The 14,285-nt window shown below is 42.5% G+C and overlaps 1 protein-coding gene across 1 annotated transcript in view; it reads left to right on the forward strand.

Moving 5' to 3' along the window:
- prdx4 (peroxiredoxin 4) overlaps positions 1–14,285 on the forward strand; it is a 26,602-nt gene continuing 12,317 nt past the window's right edge. Inside the window, exons 1-3 of the mRNA XM_073046024.1 lie at positions 1–223; positions 12,946–13,063; positions 14,048–14,164. Of these exons, the coding sequence (XP_072902125.1) occupies positions 19–223; positions 12,946–13,063; positions 14,048–14,164 (440 nt within the window). The 5' untranslated portion in view covers positions 1–18. The remainder of the gene's footprint in view (positions 224–12,945; positions 13,064–14,047; positions 14,165–14,285) is intronic.

The raw sequence follows: 14,285 nt of genomic DNA on the forward strand, positions 1-14,285 counted from the left end.
GGGTGAAAGGTTTGGCGCATGCGTGGCAGTTGTGTTATGGAGCCCGCGAATCTTCTCCGTGGTCGTGCCGCCCTTTGTTTGCTGTTTGCCGTGGTCCTGACCCACGGCGTTACCTCGGAAAGCCAGCAGAGCTGCCACCACTACGCCGGGGGCCATGTATATCCAGGGGAGGCTTTCCGGGTGCCCGGCTCCGACCATTCGCTGCATCTCAGTAAAGCCAAGAGTGAGTAAGAGCGGCGCCCCTCCTGGCGCTTGTTAACGGTCATGTGGTGGGGGAAGCCCGCGGGGCTGCCCCCTTCTTCAGAGGAAGGGGTTGCGATCAGAATCGTGTGGGATGGGATTGGGGGGGGGAGCGGATAGTGGTGTACCCTGTCGTGGCCGAGCACCCGTTACCTTTATTAGCGAGGACGGGGTTTATTTGGGTAACGGCAATGCTTAGGGACACGTTGCAGACTTGGCCCGGGAGACGCCCTCTTTCCTTCCAACATTTCTTTTTCGCAGCCGAGTGTATTTGCCTTTCCAGTTACTGCAATGCCCGCCCCCGCTACCGTTTACTAGCGCCGATTGTATCCCTTTTTATTCTTTCTAACACCTCTTCCCACCCCACCCCCATCCGCCCAGGTCGACGTTAAAGTTCTGCTAGAACCTGCGGTTTATTTTTCAGCAAATTGTGTGCCTCTCAGATCTGCGGTATTCTTGCAAACTATAGCACCGTGTCCAACTTGATTTATTTCTCGATCGTTTTCTTGAGCAGGCTGTTCGTGCCCACCTTTCCTGCAACTCTCAGATCGGAATTAATCCAGTTTCGCTTCCCACTTTATCACAGCTCTGAACTGACTTTTACTAAGTTAGAAGTAAATTTATTATCAAAGTACGTGTACGTTACCACATACTGATAGTCATTTTCTTGCGTGCATGCTCAGTAAGTCCAATAATCATAACAGAAGCTATGAAAGACCACACCAAAAGGGCGGACCACCAGGGTGCAAAAGACAACAAATTGTACAAATACAAAAAAAATTAAAAGAATCGATAAGCAATCGATGGATGCTGCTTTCCAGTAACATGATTCGTGTAGATCTGCTCAATCGCGGGAGGGTTTTTATCCATGACAGACTGGGACTTGTACACTACTTTCTGTAGGATTTTGTGTTCAAAGGCATTGTGTTTCCGTACCAGGCTGTGATGCACTCTCCACCACACCTATAGAAGTTTGTCAAAGTTTTAGATGTATTGCTGAATCTTCATAAACTTCTAAGGAAGTAGAGGGGCTACCACGCTTTCTTCGTAAATGCACTTACAGGTGGAATTATGAAGAAAGTGTGACCCAGGGGCAGGTCCTTTGAACTGATAACACTGAAGAATTTTAAATTGCTGACCCTCTCCACCTCTGATTCCCCCAATGAGGACTTGCTCCGGGACCTCTAGTTTCCTCCTCCTGGTTAATAATCAGCTCCTTGGTCTTGCTGACCTAAGTAAGAGGTTGTTGTTGTTGTGGCACCACTCAGCAAGAATTTCAAACTCCCTCCTATAAGCTGATTCGTCTCCACCTTTAATATGGGGAAAAAGAGGAGGTGATGGATAGGAGCTACAAGGAGGTAGCTACCATAAGGTGTAGGACACTGGTACCAAGATGACTGTCAGGAGAGGGAAAGGAAATGGGCAGCCAGTGCAGAAATACCTCTGCGGCTGTTCCATCAGAATATCACTTTGGATACTGTGAGGGGCGGGGAATGATCTACTGGGGGAAGCTGCAGCGAATGGGTCTGTGGGACTGAGTCTAGCACTGTGGCTCAAGAAGGGAAGGGGGTGAGGAAGAAGAGAACTGCTGTGATGATAATGATTCCATGGTTGAAGGAGCAGACACAGGATTCTGCAGATGCGATAGAGACATCTGGATTGTATGTTGCCTCCCAAGTGCCAGTGCTGGAGACATCTTGGATCAGGTCCATGATATTCTATAGGGTGAGAGTGAGCAGTCAATAGTCTTGGTAGATATTGGTATCACTGACATAGGTAGGAAAAAGGAGGAGGTCCTGAAGAGACAATTAAGGGAGCTAGATAGAAAGCTGAGAAACAGAACCTTCAGGGTAGTCACCTGGATTGCTGCCTGTGCCACGTGCCAGTGAGGTAAGAATAGGATGATTTAGCAGATGAATTTGTGGCTGAGGAACTGGTGCAGGAGGCAGGGTTTCAGATTTCTGAATCATTGGGATCTCTTCTGGGTAAGGTATGACCTGTACAACAGGGATGGGTTACACCTGAACCCAAGGAGAACCAATATCCTTGCAGGCAGGTTTGCTGAAACTTGGGGAGAGTTTAAATGTTTTTGGCAGGGATGGGCTGAGGATGGGGCAGTAGGTATAAAAGCAGAGGCAGTGTGCAGTGAGACTGTCAGTAAGTGACAGGCAGATGATAAGGCAAAATTGCAATCAGTGGGAGGAGTTGCAGTTAATGGTGACAAACTCAAAGGTGTTATATTTGAATGCATGCAGTACATGAAATAAGGTAGATGGTCATCACTGAGTTGTGCCTATGTGAAGATTATGGGAGCTTGGGAGCTTAACATCTAAGGCATATATGTCAAACTCAAGGCCCGCGGGCCAAATCCGGCCCGCGGTGGAATTATCTTTGGCCCGCGAGATAATATCTAATTACTATTAAAGCTGGCCCCAGTAATCGAAGCGCCTATGGCGTATGATATGGCTAATGCTGAGTTTATTCAGGTACCAGGTTTTCAGGGTTTTTAGTGTTTATTCGGCAGTCTTGCTCGGCAGTCTTCTTCATAAGAAACGGAATTTGTAAAGTGAAACACTTTGTAGTTATAGCAGAGACTGAGACACATGAGAGCAGGCTGAAAAAACGGAGGCAACGAAAGCTGCGTTCGCACGCGTCCGACTGATCCGGCCCGCATGAAGCTGCATTTTGCTCAATCCGGCCCGTGACCTAAAATGAGTTTGACACCCCTGATCTAAGGATACACATTTTATCATATGGACAGGCAAGGTGGTGTGGCTGTATTGGTTTAAAAAAAAATGAAATCAAATCCTTGGAGGTGACATAGGATTGGAAGATGTAGAATCCTTGTGGGTAGAGTTAAGGAACTGGAAGGTTTAAAAGACCATGGTGTGAGTTATATACAGGCCATTGAATGTTAGTCAGTATGAGGGCTTCAAATTATAACAGGAGATAGAAAATGGCGTGTCAAAAAGCCAAAGTTAGGATAGTAATGAATGATTTCAATTAGGCAGGTAGATTGGGAAAATCAGGTTGGTGCTGATTTTAGATCCCAAGAAAGAGAATTGATAGAATGCATATGAGATGGCTTTTTACGGCAGCTTGTGTTTGAGCCCACTAGGGGATCAACTATTCTGGATTGAGGGTTGTGTAATGAATCTAATTTGATTAAGGAGCTTAAGATAAAGAAACCCTTAGGAGGCAGTGATCATAATATGATAAGAATTCACCCTGCAATTTGAGAGGGAGAAGCTAAAGTTACATGTATCAATATTACAGTAAAGTAAAGGGAATTACAGAGGCATGAGAGAGGAGTTTGCCAAAATTGATTGGAAAAGAGCACTGGCTGGGATGGCAGCAGAACAGCAATGGCTGGAGTTTCTGGGATCAATTCGGAAGGTGCAGGATAGATGCATTCTAAAGGCAGGATGATGTAGCTGTGGCTGACAAGCAAAAGAGAGGGCACAAATAGAGCAAAATTAGTGGAAATTAAGAGGATTGGGAAGCTTCTAAAAAGCAACATAAGGCAACTAAAAAAACCATAAGGAGGAAACAGATGAAATATGAAGATAAGCCAGCCAGTAATATCAGAGGAGATATCAAAGGTTTTTTTTCCAGATGTATTAAGAGTATAAGACTGCTGGAAAATGACATTGGAAAGGTAGTAATGGGGCAACAAGGAAGTGGTGGATGGACTGAATAAGTATCTTGTATCTTGTCCAAAGTCAGCATGTTTTCCTTGAGTGAAAATCTTGTCTGACAAATCTGTTGGAATTCTTTGAGGAAATAAGCAGGATAGACAAAGGAGAATCGGTGGATGTTGTGTTCTTGGATTTTCAGTAGGTTCTTGACGAGGTGTCACACGTGAGGCTGCTTAGAGCCCATTGTATTACAGGAAAGGTACCAGCATGACTGATTGCAGGAGGCAAAGAGTGGAAATAAAAGGGGCTTTTTCTGATTGGCTGCCAGTGACTAGTGGTATTCCACAAGGATTGGTGATTGGACTGATTCTTTTTACATTGTATGACAATTATTTGTATGACGAAATTGATGGTTTTGTGGCCAAGTTTGTGGATGATAGATGGAAGGGGCAAGTAGTGTTGAGAGGCTGCAGGAGGACTTGGACAGATTAGGAGAATGGGCAAAGAAGTAGCAGATGGAATACAGTATCAGGAAGTGCATGGTCATGCACTTTGGTCATGCACTTTGGTAGAAGGAACAAAAGCATAGAGTATTTTCTAAATGGAGAGAAAGTTCAAACAATCAAGGTGCAAGGGGACTTGGGAGTCCTCGTGCAGGATTCCCTGAAGGTTAATTTGCAGGTTGAGTCAATGGTGAGGAAGGCAAATGCAATGCTAGCATTCATTTCGAGAGGATCAGAATATAAAAACAAGGATGTAATGCTGAGACTGTATAAGACACTAGTATCACCTGGAGTATTGTGAATAGTTTTGGGCCCATTTTTAAGAAAGGATGTGCTAACATTGGAGCGTGTTCATTGGAGGTTCACAGAAATGATTTCAGGAATAAACGGCTTATCATATGAAGAGCATTTGATGACTCTGAGCCTGTACTCACTGAAATTTAGAAAAAAGGTGGGGGGGTCTCAGTGAAACCTATTGAATGTTGAAAAGCCTAGGTAGGGTGGATGTGGAGAGAATGTTTCCTATTCTGGGGGATTCTTGGACCAGAGGGCACAACCTCAGAATAGAGGGATGTTCATTTAGAACAGGGATGAGGAGGAATTTCTTTAGCCAGAGAGTACTGAATCTGTGGAATTCATTGCCACAGGTGGCTGTGAAGGCCAGGTCATTGGGTGGAGGTTGATAGATTCTGATTCTTGATAAGTCAGCAAGTGAAAGGTTATGAGCAGAAGGCAGAAGAATGGGGTAGAGAGAGAAATGGATCAGCTGTGATCAGATGGCAGGAGCAGACTCGATGGACCAAATGGCCTAATTCTGTCCCTTTGTCTTAGGCCTTAAGATGTTGTCAGCAAACTCAAATATGGCACTGGAGCCATGCTTAGCTTCATAGTCATATGTAAAAAGTGAATAGAGCAGGATGAACCTCTGGTGATGGAGTTTGTGGAGGAGATGTTGCCAATCCAAACTGACTGGGGTGTGCAAATGAGGAAATCGAGGATGTTGTTGATTAACTTTGAGGGGATGATGGTATTGAATGTGGAGCTGTAGTCAATAAAGAGCATCTTGATGCATGCGTGTTTGCTGTCCAGATGTTCCAGGGTTGAATGAGGAGCCAGTGAGATGGCATCTGCTGTGGACCTGTTGCACCATTAGGCAAATTGGAGTGGATCCGTGTGTGTGTCTTTCTCTGTCTCTCCCCCTCATATAATATATACCCATCCAGGAAAGTAGATGAAGGCAATGCAGTGGATATTGTGAGGCGTTTGACAAGGTCCCCCATGGGTGGTTCGTCAAGAAGGTTCAGTCGCTCGGCATTCAAGATGAGGTAGTAAATTGGATTAGACATTGGCTTTGTGGGAGAAGCCAGAGGGTGGTAGTAGATGGTTGCCCCTCTGACTGGAGGCCTGTGACTAGTGGAGTGCTGCAGGGATTGGTGACATGGGTCTGTTGCTGTTTATCATCCACAGATCATTCATATAGATGACAATATGCTTAACTGGATCAGCAAATTTGCAGATGACACTTAAGATTGGGGGTGTAGTGGACAGGGAGAAAAGCTATCATGACTTAGAGTGGGATCTGGATCAGCTGGAAAAGTGACAGATGGAATTTAATGCAGACAAGTATGAGGTGTTGCCCTTCGGTATGGCCAACCAGGGTAGGTCATACACAGCGAGCAGTCAGGCACTGAGGAGTGCAGTAAAGCAAAGGGATCTGGGAATACAGGTCTATAATTCATTGAAAGTGGGCTCACAGGTTGATAGGGTCGTAAAGAAAGCTTTTGGCACATTGGCCGTAAATGAAAGTATTGAGTACGGGTTGTAATGTTGTAATTCTATAAGGCATCGGTGAGACCTAACTTGGAGAATTGTGTGCAGTTTTGGTCTTCTTCCTACAGGAAAGATGTAAATAAGGTAAATTTTCGCTACTGTTCCAACAAGGATGTTGCTGGGACTGGAGGAGTTGAGTTACAAAGGAAGGTTGAACAGGCTAGGACTTTATTCCTTGGAATGTAAAAGATTGAGAGGGATTTGATAGGGGGTACAAAATTATGATGGAGTAATTGCTTGAAATGTGCTGTCAGGGGAGGTAATAGAAGCAGATAAAATAGTAATGTTTAAGAGGAATATAACGTTCTCAGAGTAGAATATGAATCTTACAGGTATATGGGATTATGTCAGCAGCATCGTAGTTGGTACAGGTGTGGGGAGGCTGAAGCTCCTGTTTCTGTACAGGTGGCCCCCGCTTTTCGAACGTTCACTTTACAACAACTTGCTGTTACGAAAGACTTGTATTAGTACCTGTTTTCGCTAACCAAAGAGGATTTTCGCTTTTACGAAGAAAAGACGCCCGCTTTATATGTGTGTTTACCCCGAGAAAGACTACAATGACCGTGAAGCTTTGTGCTGGCAGTTGTTTGCGCATGCATGTACGTGCCAATTTTTTTTTCTCCAAATCGATTTTGGCCCGCTGCCTTCCTGAGTTTGATAAGTGAAACTACACCGTACCGACAATATTTCTACTTTATATAGGGTGTATATTTATCATATCATTCCTGCTTTTACTATATGTTAGTGTTATTTTAGGTTTTATGTGTTATTTGCTTTGATTTGGTAGGTTATTTTTTTGGGTCTGGGAACGCTCAATTTTTCCCGTATAAATTAATGGTAATTGCTTCTTCGCTTTACGACATTTCGGATTACAAACGGTTTCATAGGAACGCTCTACCTTCGGATTGCAGGGGAAACCTGTACTGTTTGATGTTTTAGGTTATGAACCTTTCAGAGTCTTTACCCAAAGAAGTAGTCTGAATCGCACATACTCAAGGCTGAGGCAGATGTTTTGACTAAGGGGGAGTTAAAGGTTATGAAGAACAAGTGGGGAACGTGAATTCGGGATCAGATATGATCTTACAGAATGGTGGAGCAGGCTTGAAGGGGCAAATGAATGACTAGTCATAGATTGTACCTTGTTATCTGACTGCAAGATGAGCTTCAAGCTATCTATACATGTTGTCACAATCTCATGGCTTTCATCTCCACTATATCACCCAATGTTCCCCTTCCTCAACTTGATTGACAATAGGTCAGCAAGAAATAGTGAATGAATGTGAATGTTGTATTCTTTCAAAGAGCCATGTGTAATAGCTGGTCAGCCCCAGACTTGACAAGTTGTAGAGGTCCAGCCATTGGAACATGATTAACAACTTAACGTTCAAAACTAAATTCTATGTGAGCTCATCAGTCAAAGTTAAACTACTCTGGAAAAACAAATTAAATTGCACGTGCTGTAATCTGAAAGAAAAGAAGAAAAGATGGATGAACCCAACCAGTCACTCAGCCAAGCTACTCTGGAATTGGTTGGTGAGGTTGGATGGTCACTTAACAATTTTAAAAATCTGCATGATGGGAAGGAGTGGAATACTGGAGATTTTTTTTTAACATTGCCACAATTACATGTATGTTGCTGCAAATATTTAATGTACTTATACTTCTCAGCTCTGTAGTTTGTGTTGAAACAAACATTGAAATGTGGTGGCTATATATCCTTTGACTAGAAAGTGTGGTAGGTTTCCTCTTAGCTTCATGACAAGCTTATCCACATCAACTAGAAAAATATTAGTTTTATTTGGGTCAGTGTGAGGGAATATGCTTATTGCTTACAGTGTAACTGTCCTCCCTTCTGATTTGAAGATGGAGAAAACTGATAATTTCTTCTTGTGGTTTTTGTGTTCAGACAGATTTGAATCCTGGATTACCTATTCAATTCAGAATTTGATTATGTAGCAAAATCTTTTAAACTTTACTGAAACTAGAAGGTAAACAGCGAACCTAAAAAGCTGTAGCATAATTGATATTCCTTTAGATTGTTAATAACTAATTACTGTAAAAGATTTCTTGTCGCTTTGGAGGGAAGACCAAGGTCACAAATAAAATAACCCATGGCAGCAGTAGCAGTTTTCTCAGGGTGTGAGAAAAAACAAACTCTTTATTTCACAGCAGCAAAATGTATAGGTGTAGCCATTTTGTTCTGATTCTTAATAGACAAAATATAAAGATGTTTAAAGAAAGCATTTGAAAAAAAAAATCCTCAGTGTGAGGAAGATAGAATTTACTGAATTGTGCAACTACAGAAGTTAGGATGTCATGAAGAGCCAGAAGGCCAGTTTCTGTGCTCTAATGTTCTATGTTGCATTTGTACAGGACAGTGGCCTGGAGTATTGCAGAAAGCTGTGGTTACCCAGTTAGTCATGACCCAATGTCAACAAATCTAACTACTTTGCAAATATGAATACCTGATTGTTCTATGATTCATAGCACCTGTGCTCTTAATCAAAAGGACAAGCAGTAAGGCATAGGTGGTGGTGTGGCTTTGTTGGTAAGAGATGGAATTACATGTTTAGACAGGGTCAGGGAATGTTGAATCTTTGTGGGTGGAGTTAATAAACTGCAAGGGTAAAAAAAAACCATTATGGGAATCCTATACAGGCCTCCAGATAGTAGCCAATATGTGGGGTTGAGGTTGCAAAGGGAGCTGGAAACATTATTTAATAAAGGTAATGACACAATTGCAATGGGAGACTTCAATATGCAAGGGGATAGCGAAAACCAGGTTGGTGTCGGATCACAGAGGGAATTTGTTGAATGCCTATGAGATGGCTTTTTAGAGTTGCTTGTGCTTGAGCCTACTTGGGGAAAGGTTGTATAATAACCCAGACCTCATTAGGGAGCTTAATGTAAAAGAACCCTTAGGAGACAGTGATCAGAATATGATTGAATTCATACTGCAATTTGAGAGGGAGAAGTACAAGTCAGATGCATCAATATCACAATGGACTCAAGGGGAATTACAGAGGCATGAGAGAGGATCTTACCCAGGTGGATTGGTGGGGGATACTGGCAGGGATGACAGCAGAGCAGAGATGGCTGAAGTTTCTGGGAATAGTTCACAAGGTGCAGGATAGATATGTCCCACAGAGGAAGAAGTTCTCAAATGGCTGGGATAGGCAACTGGCTGACTAGGGAAGATAAGAATTGCATAAAAGGGCATACAAGGTAGCAAAAGTGAGTGGGAAGTTGGATGATTGGGAAGCTTTTAAAATCCAATAAAAGGCAACTAAAAAAGCTATAAGAAAGGATGAAATATGATGGCAAACTAGCCAATAATATAAAGCAGGATACTTAAAGTTTTTTCAGTTATATAGAGTAAAGGGGAGGTGAGAGTTGCTATTGGCCCATTGAAAAATGATGCAGTGAGGCAGTAACTGGGGACAAAGAAATGGCAGATGAACTTAATAAGTACTTTGCATCAGTCTTCACTGTGGAAGCAGTGTGCCAGAGAGCAGGAGTGAGTGCCATTGCTGTTACAAAGGGAAAAGTGCTAGTCAAACTCAAAGGTTTTAAGGTGGATAAGTCAGCTGGTGGCGCAGTGGCATCAGCGCCAGACTCCGGAGTGAAGGTTCCGGAGTTCAAACCCAGTTGGGCCGTTCCCAGACATGCTTTCCATCCATGCCGGGTTGAGTGTTGAGCTTGGCCTTGTAAAAAAAAACACACACACACCGCTGTGAGAAGGACGTGGGGTACCACTCACAGAATCAATCCTCCAAGACAACCACTTGCAAAAGGTGGCTGCTGAGGCTCTAGCAGAGTATGGCGCACAAAAAAAAGTCACCTGGACCAGATGGACTACGTTCCAGAGTCCTGACAGAGGTTGCTGAAGAGATGACGGATGCATTGGCCATGATCTTTCAAGAATCACTTGATTCCAGCATGGTCCCAGAGGACTGGAAGATTGCAAATGTCACTCTAATCTTTAAGAGGGGAGGAAGGCAAAAGAAAGAAATTATAGGCCAGTTAGCCTAACCTCAGAGGTTGGGAAAGTGTTGGAGCCTATTGTTAAGGAGGAGGTTTTGGATACCTGGAAACTAATGATACAATAAGTTAAAGTCAGCGTGGTTCCTGTAAAAGGGAAGTCTTGCCTGATAAATTGCCTGGGACCGCTACTCTTGCGAGGCATTGATCGTGTGGATGGTCAGAGGCTTTTTCCCAGGGCTGAAGTGGTTGCCACAAGAGGACACAGGTTCAAGGTGCTGGGGAGTAGGTACAGAGGAGACGTCAGGGGTAAGTTTTTTTTTTACTCAAAGTGGTGAGTGTGTGGAATGGGCTGCCGGAAAGGGTGGTTGAGGCAAATACGATTTTAGGAGGCTTTTAGATAGATACATGGAGCTTAGTAAAATAGAGGGCTATAGGTAAGCCTAGTAATTTCTGAGGTAGGGACATGTTCGGCACAACTTTGTGGGCAAAGGGCCTGTATTGTGCTGTAGGTTTTCTATGTTTTCACATTGCCAATGACTTGGATAATGGAATTGATGGCTTTGTGGCAAAGTTTGCAGATGCTACAAAGATAGATAGAGGTGTAGCTAGTGCTGAGGAAGCAATGCGATTGTAGAAGGACTTAGTCAAATTAGACAAATGGGCAAAAAAGTGGCAGATGGAATACAGTGTTGGGAAATGTATGATACGTTTTGGTAAAAAGGAACAAAAGTGCAGACTATTATCTAAATGGGGAGAAAATTCAAACATCAGAGGTGCCAAGGGACTTGGGAGTCCTCATGCAAGACTCCCAGAAGGTTATTTACAGATTGAGTCTGAGGTAAAGACGGTGAATGTAATGTTGGCGTTAATTTCAAGGGGAATAGAATATTAAAAACAAGGGGATGCTAAGGCTTTATAAGATGCTGGTCAGGCTGCACTTGGAGTCTTGTCAACAGTTTTGGGCCCCATATCTCAGAAAGGATGTGTTACCATTGAAGAGAATTCAAATGAGGTTCACGGGGAGGATTCCAGGAATGAAGCGCTTAACATATGAGGAGCATTTGGCAGCTTTGGGCCTGTACTCAGTTGAATTTAGAAGAATGCAGGGAGATCTCATTGACACCTATCGAATAGTGAGAGGACTAGATGGGATGGATGTGGAGCAGATGTTTCCTTTGATGGGGGGTATCCAGAACTAGAGGGCACAGCCTCAAACTTTAGTGGTGACTCTTAGAACAGAAGTAAGGAGGAATTTTTTTAGCCAGAGAGCAATGAACCTGTGGAATGCTGTACCAGAGTGGAGGCCAAGACAGTGGGTATATTTAAAGTGAAAATTGATAGTTTCCTGATTGGTCAGGGCATCAAATGATATGGCGAGAAGGCAGGTGTATGGGGTTGAGTGGAATTAGGGATCAGCCATGATGGAATGGCAGAGCAGGCTTGATGGGCTGAATAGCCTTCTGCTGTTAATGAGAGAGGTCAGAGGAGAATGGCCAGACTGGTTCAAGCTGACAGAAAGGTACCAGTAACTGACATAACCACATACTGCCTCCCATACCAAATAAAGTGGCCGCTAAGTACATTTAGCGCAGCATCCAGATATGAAGGTTAAGATATTCTGTGTACAGGTTCCCCCCCCCAATCCAAAGGTAGAGCATTCCTATGAAACCGTTTGTAAACTGAAATGTCATAAAGCGAAGAAGCAATTAAAAATATTTGAGCGTTCCCAGACCCAAAAAAAACCTACCAAATCAAACCAAATAACATACAAAACCTAAAATAACATGAACATATAGTAAAAGCAGGAATGATATGATAAATATACACCCTATATAAAGTAGAAATATTGTACGTACGGTGTAGTTTCACTTACCAAAATCGGGAAGACAGCGAGCCAAAATGGATTTGGAGAAAAAAAATTGACACGTACACGCATGCGCAAACAACTGCCCACACAAGGTTTCATGGTCATTGTAGTATTTCTCGGGGTAAACACACATATAAAGCGGGTGTCTTTTTTTCATAAAAGCGGAAATCCTCTTTGGTTAGCGAAAACAGGTACTAATGTAGTTCTTCCGTAACAGCAAGTTGTCGTAAAGCGAACGTTCGAAAAACACGGGACACCTGTACATTGTATTATAGATCATAGACATTTACAGCACATTACAGGCCCTGCAGTCCACAATGTTGTGTTAACCATGTAACCTACTCTAGAGATTGCCTAGAATTTCCCTAGCACATAGCCCTCTACTTTTCTAAGCTCCATGTATCTATCTAAAGAGGCTCTTAAAAGACTCTATTGTATCCACTTTCACCATCGCTGCCAGCATTGCATTCCAAGCACCCACCACTCTGTGGAAAATCTTAACCCTGACACCCCCTCGGTACCTATTTCCAAGCACCTTAAAACTATGCCCCCTGGGAAAAAGCCTCTGGCTATCCACACAATCAATGCCACTCATCTTGTACACCTCTATCAGGTCACTTCTCATCCTCCATTGCTCCAAGGAGAAAAGGCCAAGTACTCTCAACCTATTCTCATAAGATACCCCTTCCAATCCAGGCAACATCCTTGTAAATCTCCTGCACTCTCTCTATACTATCCACATGCTGTTGGATATTAGATCCTGTAAATTCATGGTTGTGAAACAAAGGGTGCAACATGCTATATGTTAATTTATTGTGGTGGGTGAGATTTCTACTACAAGATTTAACTAAAGTGTGCTTAATTATGTCTTCAAAATCTTTAGTTTCAAAACCTGCACCAGATTGGGAAGGCACAGCAGTAATAAATGGAGAGTTCAAAGAACTTAAACTTGCAGATTTTCGAGGCAAATACCTTGTCTTCTTTTTTTACCCACTTGACTTGTAAGTATCAAATATTTAACGTGACTGTGACAGCTTTGGTTTTGGGAAATGCACTGTCCGACCACAAGTCATTTTCAGATATGGGCATTGGTTAAGTGCAGCTGAGAATTCAGTGTCCACCCTCTTAATCAAAGGGTATTATCACTTTATCCTTTCCAGTTAGTAATAATCTCAAGTTAGTGTTTGGGTATTTAACTCAAGTTCCCCAGATATTCACACAGAAGATTTAAGCTAAGAGCTCAAAAGTTGATTGGTAAAAGGGATACACAGCTGGAGAAGGGGGAGTATCATGGGAGTATGGGGGAGTCCCTCTCACAATCACTCCTTGTCTGCTCTCCATCTCCCTCTGGTGCTCCCCTCCCCCTTTCTTTCTTCCTAGGCCTCCAGTCCCATGATCCTTTCCCTTCTCCAGCTGTGTATCCCTTTTGTCAAAAAACATGTGTGTGTGTGTGTGTGTGTGTGTGTGTGTGTGTGTGTATGTGTGTATATCTCTCTCTCACATTTCTGTTCTATCCATTATCAGCCTCCATTCTGGAGCTTTTCAGTTTTCTCATGAATATATTTTTTTCAATGTGGGAAGATCTTTTGTGAACTTTTACCTAAAGAACCAATCACAGCTAGAGAATGAGTTATTCCGTAATGCAAGGCTGTTGTACTTGTTGGCAGAAAGAGGTATAGTTTTGTTTTACTGAGTTACCAGTGGGGTCTCATCTTGTTTGAAACATTTCTTTATTCTCATTGTGTCGCCAAGCTAATAGAAATTCATTTTGCTGGTTTTCAATTTAATCAAAAATAATGTTTTTCATTTAGCACTTTTCAATGTTTTATTTGTATTTTTAAAAAGATAGCTGTAAGTATGCTATGCACTTATGTGCTGTTAAGTTCTTAACTGTAACCCTTGACTTTCAGGCATGTTCACTAAATAATATTTTTAACTTATAAATGATCCATTATTTATTATTGCTTTGTTTCCTTAATTTGCAGCACATTTGTTTGTCCCACTGAGATAATAGCCTTCAGTGACAGAATAAATGAGTTCAGATCAATTAATACTGAAGTGGTGGCATGCTCTGTTGATTCTCAATTTACACATTTGGCATGGTAAGTCGGCAAGGTGACCTGAGTTGGTTTGATATCAACTTCATATTTTTACAATAGTCTTAATTGATTCATTGGCTAACTATATTGCTATGATAATAAGCTGTACACTTCATTCAATAAT

The sequence above is a fragment of the Hemitrygon akajei genome, chromosome 5 (assembly GCF_048418815.1).
Source record: "Hemitrygon akajei chromosome 5, sHemAka1.3, whole genome shotgun sequence".
Lineage (NCBI taxonomy): Eukaryota > Metazoa > Chordata > Chondrichthyes > Myliobatiformes > Dasyatidae > Hemitrygon > Hemitrygon akajei.